Source organism: Balaenoptera physalus, assembly GCF_965194825.1.
Source record: "Balaenoptera physalus genome assembly, chromosome: 1".
NCBI lineage: Eukaryota > Metazoa > Chordata > Mammalia > Artiodactyla > Balaenopteridae > Balaenoptera > Balaenoptera physalus.
The window spans coordinates 84,686,973-84,710,761 of record NC_138882.1 but is presented as its reverse complement, the minus strand read 5'-3'; the positions used below and the strand labels follow the sequence as shown (position 1 = coordinate 84,710,761).

Here is a 23,789-nt window from a genome sequence, read left to right as displayed (position 1 = left end):
TATGGAGATGGATGGTAGAGATGGCTGTGCAGCAATGTGAATGTATTTAATACCACAGAATGTACACTTTTTAAAGGTTCATTTTATGTTCATTTTATGTTATGTGTACAGCATACCTCATTTTATTGGGCTTCACTTTATTGCACTTCACAGATATTGTGGTTATTACAAACTGAAGACTTGTGGCCACGCTGTGTCAAGCAAGTCTATAGGCCCAATTTTTCCAGAAGCATTTGCTCACATCATGTCTCTGTGTCACATTTTGGTATTTCTCACAATATTTCAAACTTTTTCATTATTATTATATTTGTTACGGTGATCTGTGATCAGTGATCTTTGATGTTAAGCTTGCAAAAAGATTATGACTCGCCAAAGACTCAGATGATGGTTAGCATTTTTTAGCAATAAAGTATTTTTAAATTAAGGTTTGTACATTTTTTAGGCATAATACTATACTAATAGACTAATAGTGCAAACATAACTTTTACATGCACTGGAAAACCAAAAAACTTGTGTGACTCACTTTATTGTGATATTCGCTTTTTTGCGATGGTCTGGAACCAAACCTGCCTTATCTCCAAGGTATGCCTGATTTTGCTAAAATTTTTTTCAACTGGGAAAAAAAAGTGAGGTCAGGAGAGACTTGACACAGACAGAGGAGGCAGTGTGACCACAGAGGCAAAGACTGCAGTGGTGCAGACACAAGTCAAGCAACACCAGCAGCCACCAGATGCCCAAAGGGACAACGAACCAATTTTCCCCTAGAGCCTTTGGAGGGAGTGTGGCCCTACCGACAACCCCTTGATTTCAGACGTCTGGCCTACAGGACTGTGAAAGAATAAATTTCTGTTATTTTAACCCCCCTCCAAATCCCCACTGGATTGTACACTTTAAAAGGGTCAATTTTATGATACATGAATTATATCTCAATAAAGCTTTTGTTTGTGTGTGTGTTTTGGCGTTGCTTTGTTTGGTTTGGTTTTTTCCCCAGCTTTATGAGACATAATTGACTCATAACATTGTGTAAGTTCAAGGTGTACAAAGTGTTGATTTGATAAATGTATATATGGCAAAATGATGACCACCATAGCATAGCTACCACCTGCATGCAATCACATAGTCACCCTTTCTTTTTTGTGGTGAGAGCATTTAAGATCTACTTTCTTAGAACATTCAAGTACTTAATAACACAGTATTGTTAGCTATAATCATCATGCTAGACATTAGATCCCCAGAACTTAATCTTACAACTCTAAGTTTAGAGCCTTTTGACCCTTTGCCTAACATCTCCCCATTTCCCCCAACCCCCAACCCTTGGTAACCACCACTCTATTCTCTGTTTCTCTGAATTCAACTTTGCTAGATTCTACATATGAGTAAGAACATACTGGGTTTGTCTTTCTCTGTCTGACCTCTCACTTAACATAATGCCCTCAAGGTCCATCCATGTTGTCACAAATGGCAGGGTTTCCTTTTCTCTCATGAAGGAATAATACTCCATTGAGCATATATCCATTGAACGTCCCTTAGATTGTTCCCAGATCTTGGCTATTGTGCGTAATGATGGAATGAACATGGGAGGTCAGATGTCTCTGTGAGATCCTAATTTCTCACAGAGAAACACCTCAATAAAGCTGTTTAAGAGAGAGAGAGAGAGAGAGAGAGAGAGAGAGACAAGGCTATTTTTTCTTGGGCTTTTTGTTTTTTTGTCCATGCCTTTCGTCATGCGGGGATCTTAGTTCCCTGATCAGGGATCGAATCAGTGCCCCCTGCATTGGGAGAGCAGAGTTTTAACCACTGGACCACCAGGGAAGTCCCTAGGCTATTTTTTTCTTGTAATGAAAATACTCTCTGGGTGAGATGCTGGCCTCTGGGTGGAGGGAACCCATTATACGCAGAAGGCACTGCGCCCAGGGCCCCGAAAACATTTTCATTTTCATTTCGTTTAAAAGTACAAGAAACCTGGATATACTAATAATGAATCCATCTTGGTTCACATTTATCTTTATACCAACACAGTCATAAAATACAGTTTTTAATATTTTCCTATGGAGAAAAAATTCCACAGAGGCAAAAGGACCTAGAGCCCATGGAAGTCAAAAGCAGCCTTGCTGCTAGGTAATTTGTGAGGAAATCGGTCACAGCTGTCACACGCTGCAGAGAAAGAACCGGGATTGGGACACCGATCAGCGTCCCCACTCCTAGGTCTAGAAGTGCCCCCCCAACCCAGACCCCCCCCAGAGCAGGCAGAGCCTGGCATAGGAAAGCTCCATTAGCTTCCAAAGCGCCAAGGGCCTAAACGCTGGGACATCCTTATATAAGAAGAGCAGTGGGGTGTCCTGAGGGATGGGTGTGGCGACTTAGCGTTTGGAGGCTTGAAGACCTGTGGGTGGGGGAGACCTCCGCGGAGGGAGCATCCTGCAGGTCTCCCCACCTGAAAGCCCTACGCTGACCGGGAAGCAGGAGAACCTTCTGATGCTGTGAGTGTAGCCTTCTTGAAGAGAGGTGTAAGGGGGTGCCTCAGGACCCTCCCCACCTTTCCCCTTCCCTCTGGACAGAGGGCTGGGTTGCTCTCCCCTAGATTCTGGGAGGACACAGGCAGGGCACTCAGAGCACAGGGAAAAGGGACTGCTTGGGCATCCCACTGAGCAATGGCCAGTGGCTGAACCTACACACACCCCACCTCCCCTTACCCGTCTCCCTCTTCAGGCTCCTCTGGGTCTGTCCCTGCTCACCACCTGGACTAGGTCCGCAGGTTAAGTCCCAAAGTGCCAGGAAGACTGGGGTGCTCGCTCCAGGAGTGCCATCACAGGCCTCCTGGCCACCCACCCAGGTGCCAGCCTGGGGCCTCCTAGCCTCTCTACCACTCCGCCCCCACCACACATCCAGCAGACGCTATGTGTTCATCTTTGGGCACCTGCCTGCCCTCTTCCTGCCACCCCACTGCGCTCCAGGTCAGATCCTCGTTGTCCCACCTGCAGTGGCCACCAGCTTCCTGGCCTCTTCCCCAGGGTCCAGGTGTCTTTGAAGTCCAGGCCTTTAACAAATCACCACTCTATTCAAAACCTTCAATACCCACCGCACACCCATAGCTTACAGGCAGGGCTTTTAAACATTCCCTGGAACCCTTTCTTAAAAGAAAACATAATGGAGGAGGCTGGTCTACTAAAAATACAGAGCTCTGGCTAAAACAGGGTAAGTGGCCAGAAGCTGCCCTATCTGAGCCATCACCCCACCATGGGCAAGCCCCTAAGCTACCTCTGAGAACCCACTAGAGCTCTTGTAGTTCAAAAGCCACTAGATCCTATCAGACTGGCTAAAACTTTTAAAAATGATACTGCCTAAGGCTGTCCAGGATGCTGGATCATTTACCACTAATGGGAAGTGTGAATTGTTACTGCTGTTTTGGAAAGTAATATAGCAATAGCTATTTAAGTTAAGTATGTATATGCCCTTCAAGCCAGCAGTTTCACTCCTGGGATTCTGTACTAAATGAATAAAACCATCAGTCCTTAAGAATGTGTATACTGAGATGTTTATTCAGCAATATTATTATTGCTTGTAGTGAAAAAATTGGGGGTAGGAAATGCCCACCACTAGGGAAATAGGAAATGATCAGATAAATTATGGTGCTTCTGTACCGTGGAATAACCTACAGCCATTAAAAAGAAGGATTTAGACCTCTACCAGTTGACTTGAAGGGATTTTCGTGATATATTGTTAAATGGAGAAAACATAAAATGAGAGAAATATATATATATATATAATGATTCCATTTTTATAACACAATTACATCATACAAAACATGTCATATGTGGAACTATATTTATACAGTTTTTTAGAAAGCTATGGAATAAGGCATCCTAGTTTATTAACACTGGTTATTTGAGTGCAAGAAAATAAAACTTGTCAGTGAATTTCTCAGTGCCCCAGTACAAACCCTAGCCTCCTGGGACTCTTCACATACCATGGGGATTAGACTCATAGCCATTTGTGTCATTAATTGCTTGATCCAAAAGGATAATAAAACTTCTCTTGTTGCCCAAAGAGAGAGAGTCAAATGCTTACCACCTGCAGTAGGTCCCAAGGTTAAGCCCCAAGGAGCTCAGGAGACCGGAAAGCTCTTCTCTAGGTATTTATACTTCAAAAGAGATGAAGACTCCGAATTTAGAGATCCCTAGGACCTAAAAACTGGAGGCTCCTGGAGCTATCTGGTTCCTAGAGAAATTTTCTTTACATTCCAGAGAGTGGTGTTAGGATTTAGGCCCGCAACATTCCCAAGGAGACCCTTTCAGAAGGAGAGGAGAACCGGTTCCCTTTCCCTCTTTATAAGTAGTGAAAAACCATCTTTCCTTGTCACTTGCCTTTGAATGTCTGGTCCTTGAATGGGACCTAGCCCAAGATAGGACCCAGGCCAAGGCAGCCCTGACTCACTGATTATTTCTATAAGTCATTTTGTACACTCTCAATATGTGATTAAAACATTTAAGAGAAAAACATGAAGAAGAAATGGCCAAAATACGTCATGATGTGATAAGCCCTAATGAACTGGCAAAGGGAATGGAGAGGGCCCAGTTCTGAATGTACAGTTTGCCCTGGGTGGAAGCACTTAGTCCTCTATTGGTCTTTTCACTTGTTCAACAGGGTTAATAATGCATACTACACATAACTCTTCTGAGCATCACAAAAGAATGGATATGAAAGTGCCTTGTAAAAATAAAAGTGCTATACAAACGTACAGTGGCTTTATTCCCGACAGTATCAGATATGCTTGGCAGAGAACAAAGAGCTACATACTGTGACTCAGTCCAAAACCCCTCCCACTGGGGCCCGCCCCAGCTTACAGACATGGGCTGCGGTGCTGCTGTTTCAGCTTCCTGGGTGTCAGGCTGACTACGATGTAGGATTAATGCCCATTTATGCACAGCGAGGGAAAAAGGAGCCTCAGCGAGGGGCATGGGGGCACGCAGAGCCACTTCCACCAGTGGCCTGGATCAGCCTCAGCAAAGGGACAGGGTGTGAAGCCCCCAGCTCACATCTGAACGTCTCCCTCTGCCCTAAGCCCAGGCCCCTGTTCCACAGAGTGAACTAAAGGCTTCATTTCCATTACATCCGTTGGAGGCAAATGCAATAAAAAGTGACCAGTCTGTGCCCCCTCCACACACAGTCCCACCCTTTGAGTACCCACCAGGTTCCATTGTAAATGCTGCTTCCTCCCACCATCCCTCAAAAAAGCCTTAAAGACCACACCCTCAAAGCAAACAAAAGATTTGCTATATGTGTGGGGTTTTGTTTTATTTTTTAAATCCTGTTCCTGTTCCCCTCCACTGCTATGGAAAGGCAGCCGCTAAAGGACACGCCTGTTTATTTAGCAGGTGAACTGTGCATGTTTACCGAGTCTCCTAAACCTCTCGGCCTGCCCACCCACCAGAGCTCCCTGCAGATGCATGACCGAAGGCCTTGTCTGAGCAGCCCCTCCCTGGGCAGGGCAGTAGGTCTTCACCCACTGAAATGACCCCTCATCCCTCTTTGTACGAAGGTCTTCTCGGCCCTGAAAGCGGGAGGGGCGGGGGACAGGTTTCAGATTCTGTTTGTCCTTGCAAACCGCCTTCCTTTCATGGACTTGCTCGTGGTACGTGTGTCTTAGGTAAAGGCTGAGTTGCGAGTTGCTTTTTTGGGGGGTTAATTGCTGGGAGCCAAAAGAGCCAAAAGTGGTGTTTCCCTCTTCACTGGAAGGGCTCCACCATCGTTGTTCCCTCCGCCACTGGCTCCTCCCCAGGGCTTCGAGAAAACCAACCACAACGGCCCCGCGGCGTCCTGCTCTCTGCCCACACGAGGGCGCTCGCTCCACGCCCCACTATGCTGGCCGCCGCGGCGCCGGGAAGGTATCTTTGCGGGGCGGAGGGTCGGATATAGCCACGGTTTGGACGCGGCTGTGCAGACCGGGAGCGCAACCTGGGTCCCTTCCTGGTTCCCAACTGTGCCAGTCCCTACTCCCTGCGGGGAAAGAGAGGCCACTAGAGAAGGAGGGACGCCAAGAGGTGAGGCTTCCAGCCCTCTTGGGACTGTTGGCTCATCCCCACCCCCTGGAGGAAGAAGACTCAATTCCGCAGAGTTGGGCCCCCCGGGAAGTGGGGAGGTGAGTAAGAGGGGAAGGAGGATATGTTCTCCCTCTGGGGTCCCCAGAGCCTATAGAGGAACTTGCCTGGCATACGCTAGGCCTGGAGGGGACAGAACTGCCCCATGGCCCTGAAACACAATTTACCCCCTTCCCCTACCCCACTGCCTGAAAACGCTAATGCAAACAGTGAACTCAGAAAATAATTCAGACAATTAGTCATCTTTCCTGATGGGGGCTGAGAGCCAGGCTTGGCTCCGGTGGAATAACTGGGGTGATTCATTCTGCTGAGGCTGTAGAGATGGGCTGGCTCAATATTGACAGAAAGGCTTGAAGGCACAGTTGCCCAGCCCCGGAGACCCCCCCACCCCACCCCTTTCATGAACACCCCTTGATTCATGTATTCGCACAGCTGCCAGCTTCTCAGACCACCACCCCTGGCACAAAGGACCCTGTCCCTGAATGCAGGGACAGACTCCTAAAGCGTGCCTCCCACCATTGACCAACCAGGGCATAGACAGCAGAATCGAACTCAACCATGCAGCGTCTGTCCGCAATGGTCTCCGACAGAATAGCAGAACACTCCCCGGCCAGGCTTTGGGCATGCCAGATATGCCTTCTCTGCCCCCATTTCACTGTGGTGAGAAAGTGGACCGGCCCCGCCCCAAGGCCCTTCTGGCCCCTCCCCTCTCAACACGCCCAGAGGAAAAACACGTCTTAGTCTTCAGAGACCCTGCTAGGACTATATCTGCCACACTCTGGACTCATCACAAACTGGCTCAAGCACCATTTCCTGCTCCAAGCCCATCCCAGAACCCCTTCCACGGGGGACCACTTGAGCCTTTCCTTAAGATGGCTTCACCCAGAGAGGGCATATTTTTCTAATTCACATAAAGGCAACTTAATGAGCTCACAACCGCTTTGTTAGGGTGCATCCACCATTTTGTGGACCCTCCCACCAGCTGCCCTGGCCTGGTGAGTCACTGAGTCACTCCCAGAGGTAACGGTGAGAAAACCCTCTGGAGGCTGATGCAGCACCAAGCAGAGGAGGAAACGGAAATCATTGGGAAGCCAGGACACAGGGATAGATTTAACCAAAAAAAAATTTATTGTACAATTACCCACCACTAGACAGGCCAGCTAGAGGGTGTCTCCACCTTCCCAATTTATTTTCAGCCCCGGAGGATGTCATTGTAGATCATGGCCAAGGCCCCCAGGAAGGTGACATATTCTTGGAAGTTCACCACCTGGTCCTTGTTCCGGTCCAGGTCGTCCATCAGTTTTGCAATTTCAGCATCCTGCAGCTTCTAACATGTTAGAATGGGAAATCCAGACTCAATGGTTGTGAGACCTTGGGTTCTCTGCCTTTCCCCCTCCCAGGCAGCCCTCTCTCATACAAATGGCTCTGTGCTCACTTGTCACCAAAGATCCAAGCCCACTTTGGGTTCACTTGACTTTACTTCTCCTCTGTTCCTCACTCAGGAGGAGTGAATACCAGGCTACGAGTTTCCCCAGCTCCTCGGGGGTGTGGACCAATGGTCCAGTAAGGCACATGGTCTAGGGCCCCAGAATGTGGGTAAGCCTGAGTCATGCACCTGGCACCTCACCCTCTCCGAATCCTGCTTCTAAAGGGCAAGAGGTGGGGAGAGGGGGCCTGGGGAGGCTCACTCACCGCCCCAATGGTGAGCTCCTTCTGGATCAGCTCCTTCAGTTCACTCTTGCTCAGGGTGTTCTTGTCGCCCTCCTGACAGGAGTACTTGTGGAAGATGGTCACCAGGAGGCCAATAGCCTGATCCAGGGGGCACGCCATGGCTGAAGGCTGGGCTCAGAGCTGAGGGCAGAGAGGCTGGTCAGCGCCCTGGGCAGCAGGGCCTTCTCACTCACCCATACCCCCCCAACTCCCTTTGACTACCCGTGCCAAACCACTAAGTGTCAGATGACATCTGGAGACAGCCCAGGGCTTGTAGGGGAGGGAGAGGGCAGAGTCTAGGGCCAAGAGGTGAGTGCCCTACAGAGGACCAGAGCAGAGAGGGACAAATAGGACCACAGCTGAGAACTCTCTTCCAGGGGTTCCAAGAAAAGTTGGGGAGTATGCTGTGAGTGAGGGTGGAGGCTGCACACCCAGCCCTACACACACACAGCCTCACAGGGACACACTCTGCGGCACGGACACACCCCGCGACACACTCTCCCAGCCCCAGAAGGGCCACTGCGGGGAGCCGCCCCACCGGATGCCTTAGCCCGGGGCCAGCCCGGACTCTCCCGCCTCCCCCTGCCGGCCCCAGTCTGGATGCAGGCGGACTAACCCGGGGCGGGCCGGCCCCGAAGGACGGGGGCTGCCCTGCCTAGCGAGCACTCACCGCGGCTGCAGCGAAGCGAGAAGGAGCCGCAGAGGGGGATGGCTGTGTGGCCTGCCCGCCAGCCTTATAGCGGCGCTTCCGGGAGGCCGGCCGCCCACTGCCCGCCAGCGCCCCACCCTGCCCGCCCTTTACACAACGTCCCAGCCCCAAAACTTTCCACGCCTCCTGCCCCGGGGCTGTTCGGGGCTCCGCGGGGCGGGGGCGCCGAGGGGAGACCGCGGCCAGCCCGGTGACCTCGAGCTCCCTCCGAATCTCCAAAACTCAGTTTGCCCCCCATCGCGATATGACAAGGCAAGGGGAGGAGGCGGAGAGCCGGGCAGTGTCAGAGTGTGTGTGTGTGTCTGTGTGTGTAGGGGGAAGGGGGTGGAGAAGGGTGCCCCTCCCCGGCGCCGGGGGGAACGGGGGCGAGCCCTAGATGAAGGACGGGGAGCAGCCAGTGGTCTACAGGATACGATTTAAAGGACGTCTAGGACACACATCCCCCCAGGGAAAATAAATTCCTACCACCACCCTCGATCCCTTCCCCCATCCCCCCACCTGAATTCCACCCGCAGCCTCTTGCCCATTAAAGTGCACACACACACCAGAGTCAAGCCCTGTAAGTGTCATTAGTTATTTACCCTCCAATGCAAAGTCTGTCAGATCCTCTCCTAAGAAAGGATTTTTACACGGGGAGGGAGGTGGGGAGAGCAGAAAGCCCTGGATCCCAGAGATGATGGTAGGGCTTGTTGCTGAGGGGGAAACCGAAGGAGAGGGAAAGGGGGCCGGCATGGAGATCAAGGCCAGACTCCCCCTTCTTACCAGTGTCGTCAGGGGGGCCTCCTGTGAGCTGGTGACAAGTCAGCGTGGCCTGTCCACCACTGCCCTCGGGGACCGCATCCCAGCCACCCCCAGTGTCCTCACTCTCAAAGCACTTTCCCCCTTAGCTTTCTCTGCATATTTGCAGCATTCCCTGGAGGCAAGCAAAAGCCTGGCACCACTTCCTCATTTTACTGGAGGGCAAAACTAAGCCTGGATAAGATTAGTCACGTCCGCACTGAAGAACAGGAAGTGGGGTGGAAACCCAGAACCCGAACACCCAGAGGCTGCCCACCCACTTAAGGAGAAGCTCTGCCTGGTCCCACCCCACCCCCAGCCAAGGTGGACAAGAATGTTCCAAACCAGCCCTGGACACCTGGAATCAAAAATCTTTATTTCCTCTGCTGGAAGGGAAGGCTGAAGCAGGGTCCATCTGGGAGGGAGGGGAAGGCAAGGGGCCACAGAGGGTCTGTGAGAGGAGCTGCAGGGGCCAGGAGCCAGGGCCCAGTCATTGGTTGTCCGCCAGGAAGAAGTCGTTGTAGGCCACGCACAGCGTGGTCAGGAACACCAAGTACTCCTTTTTTTGTTGTTTTTTTGGGTTTTTTTTTTTAATAAATTTATTTATTCATTTATTTATTTTTGGCTGCGTTGGGTCTTCATTGCTGTGCGCGGGCGTTCTCTAGTTGCGGTGAGCGGGGGCTACTCTTCGTTGCGGTGAGCGGGGGCTACTCTTCGTTGCGGTGCGCGGGCTTCTTATTGCAGTGGCTCCTCTTGTTGTGGAGCACGGGCTCTAGGCGCGCAGGCTTCAGTAGTTGTGGCACACGGGCTCAGTAGTTGTGGCTCGCGGGCTCTAGAGTGCAGGCTCAATAGTTGTGGCGCCCAGGCTTAGTTGCTCCACGGCATGTGGGATCTTCCCGGACCAGGATTCAAACCCGTGTCCCCTGCATTGGCAGGAGGATTCTTAACCACTGCGCCACCAGGGAAGTCTCCGAATACTGCTTGAAGTCCATCTCCTGGTCGCTGTGCTTGTCCAAGCTCTTCATCAGGTCATCGATGCTGCTCTCCTTCATCTTCTTCGAGGGCCCAGGTAGAGAGACAGGTCAGCCACCCCTCCCAGCCCTGCCCTGACCCCTGGGAAGGCAGCCTCAGGCTGATCCCCATCTGAGTCAGCAACGGAGCATCTCAACCCCCAGAGTCTCCCCCCAGGCCACACCCAGCACAGGGTGCCACCAAGCAGAGCTCAGTGACCTGACTCCTGAATCGGAATAAATTACAAGAGGAAGGCTAATGCAGCCCCCCTTCCCCTCGACACTTTCTACCACCCAAAGAAATAATAAGCTAGATTTCATACAACACCTAACAGAAACGGCTTGGTGACTATGTGGCACTAAGCGAGATCCAAGCCTTATTCCGTCCCTGCAGGACAGCTGTATGGAGCAAGTGCCTGGCACCCAGTCCTCTTCCTTGTCTGGTCCACTGCCCAACCAGCCCAGCTCCACCAAGAGGATGGAGACAGCGCCCTCAGAGGGAACAGGAAGAAAATACAGACACATCCTGCCCTCTCCCCTTCACTGCCCTCACCTCCAGCTTTGCCACAGGAGACAGGACTTCGGGACATACAGAGATGGAAACAGACTCTCTGTGACGCCACCCTTGTCCCCAGTCTGGGCTCCTGTTATAGCCAGGCCCTCCCCAGGGCCTCTGTCCCCATGTAGTTAACCCTGCTGGACCCATGGCCCCTCCCTCTGCCCTCATTAACTCCAGAATGCAGAGAGCTTGGCAGGAAGGCCAGAGGGGAGGCCTGGTGACACCCACACCTGCTTTGGTCCCCTGTCCACAGGGACGCACTAGGTAGAGCTTCTCTCTGGGGAGCCCCACTAGGGTTCAAGATGCGACAGGAGAGGTCCCCAGGCTGATTTTAAAGGAACGAGGGAGGTTGATACATGGGCTCGGGCTGGAATTCCAGCCTCTCACTAGCTGGGTGTCCTCAGACAAGTTATATAGCATATCTGAGCCTCAATTTTTTTTAACTGTAATAATAACATAATGACTACCTCAAAGGCCTTTCCCTTTGTCAGTTGCCTCCCTCCCACCATCTCCATCTGGTAAGAATCAGTTCTTCCCCCTTCCAAACTGTGTTCACAAACTAGTAGAATGATCCTTTTGGTTCCCGTGTCAGCACCAGCTGAGAACCCCAGACGTGCCGGGCACGTGGAGGAGAACCAGGCGGGGGCCCTGCCCTTGAGCTGTGCACAGCTGACCTGGACCCCTGAATCACCTCACCCACCCCCACTCCATCCCTCGCACAGTCTCCACAGCTGTGAGAGCCCTGCCTCAACATGGAAGTTTCCTTGATCTTCTTCTCTAAACCTTCGTACAGGCTGAGGTCCACCCTCCAGACACTGCCCTTCTCCGTTCCCAGTGAGACCTGACTCATCCCCAGGCGCGGCCCAAGATGGTCACCCTCTTCCTTGGGTCTCTGTCTGTACCCTTTGGCCATCCTGTCCTTGCTGAGACTAGTTGTACCCTGCGGGTAGGTGTGTATCCCCTCACGCTGGGCCTCCCACCTCATGCTGGGAAGCCCCCGGGGGTGGCATCAGTGCTTCCTCTTTTTTTCCCTCCCCTCCCCCACGGTGCCCACGGAGCCCTGGGACTCTGGGGTGCAGGGGAGGGACCGACACCTACCTCACCAAGACACAGGTCTTTCTTGATCAGCTCCTTCAGCTCCTTCCTACTCAGAGTCAGTTTGCTGCCCTCTCTCCCCAAATATTTATGGAAAGTGGTGACCATAGTGGTCAGAGCCTTCTCCAAAGAAGTCTCCAACATGTGTGTGCAGTTCTGGAGGCTGAAGGGAGAGGAAAAGATCCCATTGCCCAGGAAGCTGGACCTTCTGCTTCCCCCCATCACTAGCCCACCTCCAAGCCTCTCCCTCAAGGACCAGCTACTGGAACCCACGATGAGATCAAAATCTACCAAGTGGACCCCAGTGTCTCAGGACAGGTTGTAGTGAGAACCAAGGCAAACTTGGAACAGCTGGAGCAGTGAGACTGACCAGGCTGGAAGGAGGCTGCACGCTTTTCTGCTTAGGAGATGTTGAAAAAGGGGTCTAGGGACAGAGGGGTGACAAGATGGCCTCCCCAAAAGAAGAACTGGTGACGGATGGTGGAGCCAATGAAGGGTCAGGATTTTCTCCCTGCCCGATCCATCTTGGGCACTCATTTTCCAGAGGCCGCCCTCACCCAAGTCACCCTCCTTGGCCCGGGTCCCTGAATCACCTAATATCAGGGAGTGTCCCATATAGAAGTGGGGCACAGGGCAAAGAGAGAGTCCAGGGGTTGGAGGAGGCTGGGGCTAGACCTGGAAGATAAGATCTCAACAGGAAGTCGGGGAGGGGTGCCAGGACTTGTCCAGCTGGTCACCAGCCTCTGGCCCAGAGAACTGTACATTCAGACCAGCCACGAGGCAGTGAAGGGGGTGGGCCTATTGAAACCTCCAGGGTCATTCTGAGAGCTGGATCCAGAGGTTGGGTCTGAATGGGGCCCTCCAGTCCATCAGCACAGCCACACCCACCCAAGAGAAGAAGCAGCTGGAGCTCCTGTGACTCAGACTTGGAAACCACTTCCCCCTTAGGCAGGAAGGAGCCAACACCCAAGAACCTGGGGGCTACAGGTAAATCTGTGTTGAGTCCTGAGCAAGGAAAGGAGGAAGAAGCTGCTGCCTCTTACCTACAGACCAAAGCCCACCTGACGATTCTTGAACTGGACCTGAAATTCATCTCTTACCACCCCAAACCCTCAGCCTCTCCCCACTGCCAGGAGACTCAACCAGGACCACAGTGGAAGGCGAGGCCTCTGGGCATCTGCAGCGGCATCCTGGCTGGTTCTGATCCCCACCTCCACCCCCAGGGCCGCTTCTCAGGAAATCCCCATAGCCACGATCCCAAATACTCTGCCCTCTTCTCCCCAAACACATGCCCACTCATCGGACCCGGCCTTCCTTGGTGGAGGTCACCAGAGCTAGTCACCCTCTGGCCTCATCGCCCAGCTTGCCCCACCATATAAATGAGCAGGGAGATGAGAAGGAAAGACTCACCAAGGAAGGAGAGAGCCAGAGAACTCAGGCAGCAGAAGCAGGCTCCCTCCCGCTGCTCTCTGACTTTAATTCCCTTGCTCCAGTCCCCAGGAAACCAGGGGAGAGAGAAGGCCAATAAGAAGGGGCCGGAGACAAGGAGGCCCAGGTCAGAGCCTCCTGGGACACAGATGGGGAGAAACCCCCTCTGCCAATCTCACCTTCCTTGTTTCCAAACAGATGGGACGGGGGGCACACTGAGTTTACCATGGCACACACATCTTCAGTCCCGGAAGCTTTGTCTTCCCAACCAAAAATCAGAACTCACAATCTGATGGGTCAACAGCCAGGCTCCCTGGAAAGAAGATTCAGGAGGTACGGGACAAATGCAGAGTGTCCACCCATACCCTAGGCCACTCTCCACATTGGGGCCCTCCCACCCACTCCAAAAGCAGGACAGACATCTCAAGATGGGAATCAGTAGGGGAAGATGTTTCCTGCCAAAGGCATAGTCAAGGTCATTAGGAAGTATGGAGCCTAAGATTTTTTAAAGGCTTTTCAATGAATGATTTCTCCTAAGCCTCACTCATCACCATGGGAAAGAACTGTCAGAGGCTCTTGGAATGGAGAACTGAGAATCAGGGACTGAGGCGGAGATCAGGGAAGGATAGGGCTGGATGATGGGGTAGAGGCTGTGGACTGTGGGGAACAGGTTCAGGGTGCAGAAATGACCAGGGTGGGGATCAGGGAGAGTTGCCTGTATCCCAGGAGAGACTCAGACGTTGTTCTACCACCAACCAGTCCAAGTGTGAGAACAGAATGGAGTTAGGGGCTTAGCACCTATTGCTGCTGCAGCCCCACCCTAGCCTGCCTGGGTGCTCCCCGCTGGCCCCCACTCCACTCCCACCCCCAGCTGCCAAGGTAGAGAGGCAGCAGGGACTGGTCGCTAAGCAACAGGAGTTTCCGAAGTTGGGAGTGATGCAGGAGGAGGCCCAGGGGAGGGCACTCCATGGAAGATGGGCAGACTGGGGCTGGGGGGAGGGAGAAGGGGGAAGTGGCAAACTCTTTCCTGGATCAAAATTCTACCCAAGTCTCTGTAGTCACACTCTGAGGGAACATCTGAGTCACCTACCCCACTCCTCTGAAACTTGAGACAAAAACACAACGTGATGAGAAGGAAACGGGAAAGCTAGAAAAGTCAAGGGAACCAGACCTTCCCTGCCTCTGGACCTGCCCTCTACTCACCTCTTCCTTGAAGGTCCCTGTACCACCCAGGCATGACCTGGAAACTAACCACAGTCCCACCCATTGCAGGCTAGAACTGCTGGCCTTCAACCTAAGGAGAACTAATACCATGCCTGATATTTTCTGGGGGGAAAAAAATCTCAACTTCATTTATCAGATCCCTATGCCTGGAATTTTGTCTCCAAAACTATGGTCACCTCCCACCACCTCCCTCCCTCCCACCCCAGCCACTATCCTCCCCTCATCCCTCCCAAGATCCTTTGTCCTCCTCTGTTGGAGCATGACTGCTAACTGGTAATGAATCCCATCGTAGGGCCCCTGGGGCAGAGATGGGAGTTAAGGAAGGAGGATTTTCTCATGCTGCGGCCAACAGCCTGCTCTTCCTCCACATCACCTCCCTGATCTGACTGTGGAATGGTAGGATTCATCCATCCCTGGGCTTTGAAGCCAGGGCACTGGAAGGGGTGGCAGGCAGGACCTGGGCCGTAAATGTCAGGACTGAGCCTTCCTCCCCATCCCACTCTGGCCTCACTACTTTCTCCCCATGACTCAGCCCTTTCCCCACCACCCCCAGGGCACCCACACTCCATTCCAGACCCCAACCAGGAGCAGATGTGATCTTCGATCCCATCCCAGCCTCAGTCAGAGGTCCTGCCAAGAGGCAAGGTTGGGGAGGTGGGATGGGTGAGTGCACTGGCTAAGATCCTACCGTTCCAAGCCTCTGGGGGTCCCTTTCCCTGCCTTCGGCTCCATCCAGAGTCAACTCTGTCCCCCACAAATGTGCACAGTCACCCACATCCGTCTCCCACCTTCTCTGGTCTGCTCTCCACTTGCCACAAAACCGCAGCTCAACTCCCAGCGCCCCCAGAGTCTCTCAGACCATCAGCCTCATAGCTTTCAAGAATCTTTATTGAACTTGTTTAGTATCGTGCTCACATCTGGAGGAGCCAGTGTGAGGCGCTGTGCCCACCGCCAACAGGGAAGACCCCAGCTGGCAGGCCCCGGCCCCACATCTGAGGAGACTTCATTTCTTCCGGGGTTGCTTATCGGGGAAGCCTTCGAAGAACTCGTTGCACATCATGGCGATGCAGGACAGGAAGACGCAGTACTCCTGGAAGTCCACCTCGTTGTCCTTGTTGCTGTCCAGGTTGCTCATCAGTTTCTGGAATGCAGCTTCATCTGTCCTTTTCTGCGGGAAGAAGAGGCTGCGGGTAGAAACCAGAAGTCGGGGGGGCAGGGCGGGCGTGGGGGTGGCCAGAGCTAGGACTAGACCAGGTTTGCACCTCCAGATGGGAGCCCAGGAAGGCTTAGCCACTCCTTGGGGGGCCCAGCTTTGGACCTCTAGCCCTGGGGGCTAGGCTAGGGCTGGAGGAAGGCCACCCCTCAGACAAAGAAGTCTTGAGTACCTGGGTACAACTGGATAAAGGGGACCACAGCATCTTCTGCCAAGGTCATTTTAAGAATCCAGTTAGACAATGGTCATGAAAGCAATGTATAAACTGCATAAAGGTTGATACAGATGGCATCTGTGATTGCTCAGGGGAAGTCTGTAGGTGTATGAGGGTCTCCATAACTGTGTCTTCACATCCACAAGCCAAATGGAAACTCCAAAATGGTTTGGGGTTGGGGGGATAAATTAGGAATATGGGATTAACAGATACACACTACTATATATAAAATAGATAAGCAACAAGGATTTACTGTATAACATAGGGAACTATATTCAATATATTGGAATAACCTATAATGGAAAAGAATCTGAAAAAATATATATGTGTATATATAACTGAATCACTTTGCTGTACACCTGAAACTAACACAACATTGTAAATTAACTATACTTCAATTTAAAAAAAAAAAAAGAAGACACAATTTTCATACAATCGTAAAAAAAAAAAATGGTTCATTGCTGTAGTGATGGCAAGTGTCGGAACGTCCTGGCTCACGGATCTCGGCTTTATACACTGACTACCTTGGGAAGTTACTTAGCCTCTCTGAGCTTCAGTTTACCTCCAGTTAAGTTGTGCACAGCATCTGGCAGAGTCTGAGCCGTAGCCTACCGGCTCGTTCTCAGCCATCTTTCTGCAGAGAGCCAGGACGTGAGCAGCGGTTGCTCGCTGTGCTTGCACCCCACGCAGACAGAGCCAGCTCTCTGCCCCCACTTCCCCGTCTCAGCAAGACGGCTGATCGACCGCTATAGATGCCAGCTGTAGCCAATGCTTCGCAGAGAACAGGTGCTTCCCAGGCAGGATCACTCACCCCCAAGAAGCTGGGCAGCTCCCGGGTCAACAGCTCCTTTAGCTCAGACTTGTTGAGCTTGAACTTGTCACCCTCCTTGCCTGAGTACTTGTGGAAGGTGGACACCATCACATCGAGGGCCTTCTCCAGGGGGCACGCCATGGCGACAGTCAGGATCTGGGGGGAGGGTCACAGAGACACCCAAATTTTCCCCATCCCACCCCCGGCTATGTATTCAGAATGCCCACCCTAATCCCATCCCTCAGGGAGCACTTGGTGAGACTCTGCTCCCACCATAGAGGCAGCCCAAAAAGTGGGGTTCGGCTCCTGGCAGGTGGGTGTGCACAATGGGAAATCCGTGCTTGAGGCAGCGAACCCCTGCAGGGCCCAGGGCACAGGCTCTGGGTTTCAGGCAGCCAATTCCACAAGAGCGCTTTCTTCACCCCTCACTCGGTCCATTCACTCCCACGCTCAGTCCACAGCAGCCCCACCCCAGCCCATTCTTCTCCCTCCCAGCTTTGGGCTGGGCGAGGCTGCTGGAAGCCTGCCCAGGGCCCTGTAGCGGAAAAAAACAGTGGCCTAGCGCCTAGCTTGGGGAGGGGCAGGGTGAGGTGGCAGAGGCACAGATGCAGGAGGGATGGGGAGGCCACCCTCCCTTGGGCCAGGCTGCTGCGTGCAGGGCAGAGCCTCCTAGGACACAAGCAAACAAAAGCCCACAGTCGCCTTCTGCCTTCACTGTGCTTCCTACACCCTGTGAGTGTGCACGCACAGGCTGGGGCAACCCAGCAAACACAAGCCAACATGCATACCCACCAGTCACACGCACCCCAAAACATACTACGGCAACAACACGTGCAAGCCCCAGCATCACAGGACGGCTCAGATAGCTCCCACCCAGCCACCTGCACACTTTTTGTTTTTTCTCTCTCTTGCATGCACACACACGTGCACGTGCACACACACACATCCCGCCCCAGAGCCTCCACATAGGAATCTCACATCTGGACCCCCTTAGCACATCTGGCCCCCACCAGCCTCCCCTTCTCCTGCCCCAGCCTCGGCCTGACACCCCTTGCACACCCCTTGCGTGCCAGTCAGGCGACCACAACTCACCAGGCCAAGAGAGGAGAAGTGCTGAGGAGAGAGGGTTGGAGAGAGAGGAAGAGTGGGGGAAGCCCAGCAGTCTGACCTATTTATACCCCTGGCCAGGCCCTGCCCATGGCAGGGGATGGGGGAGAGCGGGAGACAGCCCTCCTATCATGGGCCGATGTGGTAAACACTACGGGCCCCCTCCACCAGCCCAGCCTGGAAACCCAGCTTCCTGCTGTGGGCAGGCACAGATGGTCAATGGGAGAGCCCCAGTGAGCACAGGCAGGGGCCTCAGCGGGTGGGTGTGCGCAGCTCAGCTTGAGTTTTAGGGAGCTGGGGGAAGGGCAGGCTGTGCCCGGGGCGTGAGGGACAGGGAGGGAGTGGTCCCACTGGGCAGCCGGCATAGAGGAAAGGGGATTCAGGGGTGGTGGGTGACAGGTGGGAGGTTGTCCTGGAAAGGGGTTGCCCAGGGACACAGGGAGGGGACCCCAGGTTCAGTGCTGGGGACAGCTCACACTGCCCTTCTCCCCTCCCAAGGGGGCTTTCTACCATGCTGAGTGAGGCCCAGGACGGGAGCTGGGGGGTCTGGGGGGAGGAACAGGCTAACACCCAAAGGAGGCGTTGGGACCCCCACAGACACATCCGTGGAGAAGGGACCACCCCTGAGGGAGTGATGGAATGGGGAGGGAGCGTCAGGCCTCGGGTCTCAGAGATGGACTGAAGGGACCAAGAGCACATGGGAAAGAGGAGGGTGTCAGGAGAGGGATTTAGGGGGCGTCAGGAATGAAGAGGGCAGGTTGCAGTGGAAAGTTAGCCGTGATACGGCACAGAATGGGGGAGGCAGGGGTCAGGAGAACCTCTCAGGGTAGGGTATGGACTCAGGGATTGAGGGAGGGTCAGGAGAGGGGGTGTGAAGCCCCTCGGGTGGCTGTGGCTTCAGGGAGGGGGTCGGCCTGCAGGTCTCCCCTTCCCCCTCCAACGTAGGGCATGCCCTACATCAGGGAGAAACACCCTAGTCGGACCTCAGACACCCTAATCCTATTAGTACTGCACTCTGGGCTCCCACAGCCCCAGGCAGGGAACAGACCCACCCCCTCCACTACGGCCCTCCCCTTCCCTCAGAACATCCTGTCCAGTGGACTGAGTTCTGTCCCTTCTCACCCTCCTTGACAGCCCAAGGGAGCTTCTTTTTTTAAAAAACAATATTTATTTACTTATTTATTTATTTAGGCTGCGCCGGGTCTTAGTTGCGGCACGCAGGATCTAGTTTCCCGACCAGGGATCAAACCTAGGGCCCCTGCATTGGGGGTGCGGAGTCTTAACCACTGGACCACCAAGGAAGTCCCCAAGGGAGCTTCTCCTTCAGAGACCCCCCCAGAGAGAGAGAGAGAGACCCCCACACACACCAGCCTCCCATGGACATTGTCCCCGTGTTGATCCCCCCGCCTCCTGCAGGACGTTAAGACCATTTCATTTCCGCGAGGTCTGAAACTGCCCTCAGCCTCCTGTCCTCCAGTGGAAAAGGCCAGAGGGGAGTGAAGCCTCAGTGGGACTCTGTTCCCAGGCCCCAGCTGTCCTCTCAGAAGAACCAAACGGAGCCAAGTGATGCCAGTTCTTTATTAGGAGCAAAATAGGCCCTTTCCCACCGTTGTCTCCTTCCCGCACACACTCTGCTGGGCCTTGACGGCCTTCGTCCATCATGGGCCACAGTGGGGAGGCAGCGGCTAGCTGTCCTACAGGTCACTAGCTGTGATCCCGGGGAAAGTCCCCTCATGTCTCCTGGACTCATGGGTAAAAGGGGAGATTCTAGATGGAGGGGACAAGGGAGGGGGGAGGGTGGAGAGCTGACATGCCCAGGATGACCTCAGGGCAGAGATGGAGCAGGTCCGGAGCAGACCCAGACCCCTACCCTCCGATGGCAGTCCTGCCCATCACTGGGAGCAGTGGGGGTCCAGGGCACAGTCCTTGAAGTACTCATGGCAGTAGGTGCAGAGGCAGGCAAGCAGGCACGTGTACTCCACAAAGTCCACCTCACAATCCTTGATGGCGTCCAGGACACTCATGAACTTATTGTGGTCACGCTCCCGAAGCTCTGTCTGTGCAGGGCGGGGATGGCAGGGTGAGGAGGGCAGAACAGCCTGGTGCGCACAGCCCGCTTCCCTCCCTCCCCTCCTGGGGGGTTCCCAGCCATCCCAACCCACACCCCTCTGGGGGCCAGCCTCAGCCTCCCTGTTCTGATCATTCACCGGTGTCAATCCCCCTCCCAAATCCTCTTTCCCAGATCATTCACGGAGCACCTACTACTTGCTACTGAGTGCCAAGCCTGTGTCAAGGGTTCTTCACAGAGCTCTCACTCAGTCCTCCCAACAGCTGGGCCAGGCAGCCCTTGAGATGATCATCCTCCCACTTTACTGATGAGGAAACTGAGATTCCTGCTGTGCCCGTCCCCCTCCCAGCATCCCCTCCCCGCAGTCTAGCTTCCACCCCCTTGCTGTCCGATGCTCAGAGCTCGTCTCCAGGTGTCTCTTTGCAGAATCCGAGCAGTGCTTCCCATGCGGGCTCACCCCAGGTGCTCACGGGGGTCCAGGTGGGCAGCTCCTTCTCTAGCAGTTCCTTGAGCTCTGCCTGGCAGAGCTTTACTTGTCTCCACAGGGCCCTGGAAGTTCCCGGAATGTGCACGCAATAGCAGCCACCGCCTGCTCCAGAGGCGCCATCCTCACTGTCACAGAAGAACAAGGGTGTGACTCACGGCAGAGGCCGAGTCAGACCCCCTGCTCAGCTCTGCCCTCCGTGCGTCCCAGGGAATGCACCCAGACCTGACTTAATCCCCTGCAGCCTTCCCACCCCACAATCTCCCCCTCCTCTGAGCAGCCCTCCCTGACTACACCAGCCCCTCCTCATTTATTTCCCGACTGCCTCCCTATTTCTGGACAGAGGCCTCATTTGCCCAACATCACTGCAAACTCCTCAGGGAGAGGTGCCCATCCTTTACCTGCACCCTGCACACTGGGGGTCCCTGAGGACTCCCTGATTCTCTCCACCTTTTCTCATCTGACACCCAGTCCAGCTCTGTAGCACCCTCTGAGACACAGCCCCCCTGGTCCTAGAAGCCTCCTCCCCCTCAGGACCCCAGAGCTCCTGCACAAGGGAGCACGCTTGCTCCATGCTCCCGGCCTCAGGCCCTTGGCGGAGCTGGACCTTCTCAGGGAGAGTCAGGTCTCAGAAGAACCTGCACCGCCTCACCACCACCCCATCACCATCCCTCCTGCGCTGAACTCAGGGAAGCTGCAACCAAAGGAAAATCTTCCGCGACGCTCTATGCCTCTGACTAGCTGTGCAGCAGAAGATGAACCATTTACCCTGTCTGGTCTCAGGTGCCTTATCTGTAAAATAGGGTTAATCCCACCTCACAGGCCTAGTCAGGGACCTGAACCAGTTGGTCTCTGGAGACAGCGAGCTCAGGTATGTACCAAACTGTAATCTGCTCTCCCTGAGGCCATCCCCCTGACCTCTGGGGCTCTTGAGACAGAAGGCTCTGCAGAGGGGTACCCCATTCTGTTAGAGGGGAAGCCCTTCCCAGAATTGCTCACCCACCCCCATTCCACGGGCCCCTCCCACCGCCCTTCTGAGAGATGCCTCCAGCCTGGAAAAATCCTAAGGCAGCCAGGAAGGCATGTGTTGTTTCCATGTGAGCCCAGTGACTCACTTCTGGTTCCCCCAGGGGACAGGAGTCCTGCAGCACGAGGCAGCCTGGGCCAAGGCTCTCTCCCTAATGATTTGCTCTCTGCCAGGCCCTGTAGACGGTCAGGGTTGTGGGGGAAGAAGAATGGGGTTAAGTGCTGCCTGGGGTCTAACACTTTGTGACAGCCCAGGATTGGAGTAGGGTTCCGGGTTCCCAGGAGAGGAAAGGGCCATGATCGCAGGGAATAGGGAACCTCAGAGGGGCCGAGCTGCCCTTCTGGGTTCCTGCCAGCCCGCCTGGCGCCACCACTGTTGCTTTGTCAGAAGCTCGGTGCCTGGAGACTGGAGGGAGTCCTCTCTTCCCCACAGCCCTGGCCCATCTCAACCCGTTGGCAGGAATGAAAGGTGTGGGAGAAGGGGGAGCTAACTGAGGGCCACAGCAGCACTTTAACCCCATCGCCCCGACCCCTCCGCCAGACCTCAGCTCTGCACACGCCCTAAACCCAGGTTCCCCAACAGCCCCTCACTGCACAAGGGACCCCCTGAACCCATCATATCTGACTTCCTTCACCTCATCAGTCCCTGCTGTGGTCATCCCTCTGCCCCCAAGCCCAGACCCTGGGCCAGGAGACAGACCTGGAGCTGCCGGACACCCAACCCAGGGCAGGACCTAAGCAGCTGGCACTCACCACAGGTGTTGGCGTTTCAGCTGGAGGAGCCTAGAGACAGGGCATCCCTATTTGTAGCCTCCCAAGGAAGGAAGGGAGCAATTATGGGGGGCCCAAGTAGGTCAAGCTGAGGATGCCCCCAGGGGCTACCCTGCCTCCTTCCCTGGCAACCCCTATTACAGGCCCCACCGGCCCACCTTGCCATGCACCCATCAAAGGCCCCGTCGGGGCTGCAGACACCACCACCTCGTCATTTTCCCTCTGCCCTCCTCCAGAGCTGGGATCCGGGCACAGCCTCCTACCCATCTCCTTCCAGGTGGTTAGAGAAGACAGGTCATTCATCACAGCCATCCCCTATCTCTTCACCCTGAAAAGGCACCCCAGAAGAAGACAAAGTGGGGACACACTTTCGCCTCACCCCCAGAGAATCCCTCTGCCAGAGGGGATCTTGGCGTGCCCCTGGTTAAGCCCCCTCATTTACGGTGAGAGCACTGAGCCTGTGAGACACCCTCGCTGCCTGATCTCCAGATCGATGGTCCTTGGATGCTTTGGGCTGAGAACGGCTTGCTTCCCTGGGTAGATCACCAGTAGGATGTCTTTGAGACCTGGGAGGAAGGTGTGCTGCTCCTAGGGGCGCTTCCAGAAGTCTAGGCTGTGTTCTCCTGGAGCCCCCTCCTCCTCCCCTAGTTCAGACTCACACCAGGGTGGCCTGGAGCTTGAGCTCCTAAGGCCTGTTTCCTGTCCTCCCTGGCTCCATTCAGCGCCAAGGCCAAGTTCCTTGCACTCACGTGGGGTGGGGGTAGATTTCCTCTGGTTTCTGACTTAAGCGTGTAGCCCTTTGGGGTCCCAGCGTTATGTGGGGTGTCCCCCTTGCCTCCCCTCCTCAAGCAAGCCCTTCCTCGCTCCACACTCTGTCAAAGCCAAAGGTCACTTTGGCTCAGTTTGGCCGATGCCCTCAGGGCATGAGGGGCCCCAGTGCCCCACTCACCTCCTGGAGTCTGCTTTCGCTAAAATTCTGATCCCATTCCTTAAAGCCTTGTGAGCTCTTCAACGCTTTGAAAAAGATGTTTTTATTCTATCCAGCACTTTTTGTTTTTTTTTAGCCGGAGCTGGCACAGGCCACCATGTTGCCAGAAATGGAAATCTCTTCATATCTCTCCTCCCTCCCTCATCCCTGGGCCTGAGAGACCCCTCCCCACTTCACAGAAAGAGATCCCAAGACCCAGAAGAGTGTGGGAAGGGGAAGAGTAGTCAATCCCCAGGCCTCTGAAGAAGCCCTAGTACTTGTGGGCTTGAGCCAGAGAGCTCATGACACCTTGGCCTCATCCCAGGCCCCCTGCACCCAAACCTCAACTGTGCCATCAGTTCCCCGAAGACTCAGCCCCTGTGGGGGAGGGGAGCGAGCAGTGGGGAGGGCAGGGAAGGGAGGGCTGTGATTATCCCTGTTTTACAGGCAAGGAATTATGGGGAGTAGGGGACAGAAGCAGGGGTCAGAGTGGGCCAGCAATTAATTCAGTTCTAAGT

At 54.2% G+C, this 23,789-nt stretch overlaps 4 protein-coding genes and 1 long non-coding RNA gene across 7 annotated transcripts in view; 1 reads left to right on the top strand and 4 right to left on the bottom strand.

Moving 5' to 3' along the window:
- Positions 1–7,207: 7,207 nt before the first annotated feature.
- Positions 7,208–9,402, bottom strand: S100A6 (S100 calcium binding protein A6). Of its 2 annotated transcripts, none has more exons than XM_082436520.1 (3): positions 9,280–9,402; positions 7,791–7,949; positions 7,208–7,425 (listed from the first exon to the last, which is right to left on the bottom strand). In XM_082436520.1, the coding sequence occupies exons 2-3, from the start codon at positions 7,926–7,928 to the stop codon at positions 7,291–7,293; spliced, it is 273 nt and encodes a 90-aa protein (XP_082292646.1). In that variant the 5' UTR covers positions 7,929–7,949; positions 9,280–9,402; the 3' UTR covers positions 7,208–7,290. The 2 variants fall into 2 exon arrangements, with proteins under 2 accessions (XP_082292646.1, XP_082292645.1); XM_082436519.1 differs by lacking the exon at positions 9,280–9,402 and adding an exon at positions 8,479–8,621.
- A 382-nt stretch (positions 9,403–9,784) lies between these two features.
- S100A5 (S100 calcium binding protein A5) lies at positions 9,785–15,381 on the bottom strand (the record flags this gene model as incomplete). Of its 2 annotated transcripts, XM_082436325.1 has the most annotated exons (3): positions 11,962–15,381; positions 10,275–10,349; positions 9,785–9,853 (listed from the first exon to the last, which is right to left on the bottom strand). In XM_082436325.1, exons 1-3 carry the CDS (start codon positions 12,178–12,180, stop codon positions 9,785–9,787), a joined length of 363 nt encoding a protein of 120 aa, XP_082292451.1. In that variant the 5' UTR covers positions 12,181–15,381. The 2 variants fall into 2 exon arrangements, with proteins under 2 accessions (XP_082292451.1, XP_082292450.1); XM_082436324.1 differs by lacking the exon at positions 9,785–9,853 and having other exon boundaries at positions 9,983–10,349.
- The window catches only part of LOC309648206, an 80,262-nt gene continuing 66,319 nt past the window's right edge, over positions 9,847–23,789 (top strand). Inside the window, exon 1 of the long non-coding RNA XR_014256523.1 lies at positions 9,847–9,990. This is a non-coding gene — a long non-coding RNA (uncharacterized lncRNA). The remainder of the gene's footprint in view (positions 9,991–23,789) is intronic.
- Positions 15,481–18,150, bottom strand: S100A4 (S100 calcium binding protein A4). The gene is made up of 3 exons (XM_082436470.1): positions 17,941–18,150; positions 16,849–17,004; positions 15,481–15,778 (listed from the first exon to the last, which is right to left on the bottom strand). The coding sequence occupies exons 2-3, from the start codon at positions 16,987–16,989 to the stop codon at positions 15,614–15,616; spliced, it is 306 nt and encodes a 101-aa protein (XP_082292596.1). The 5' UTR covers positions 16,990–17,004; positions 17,941–18,150; the 3' UTR covers positions 15,481–15,613.
- Positions 19,720–23,743, bottom strand: S100A3 (S100 calcium binding protein A3). The gene is given in 4 exon segments (XM_082436336.1): positions 19,720–20,012; positions 20,494–20,555; positions 20,558–20,635; positions 22,568–23,743. Coding segments are annotated over 4 exon segments (354 nt in total). The 5' UTR covers positions 22,617–23,743; the 3' UTR covers positions 19,720–19,847.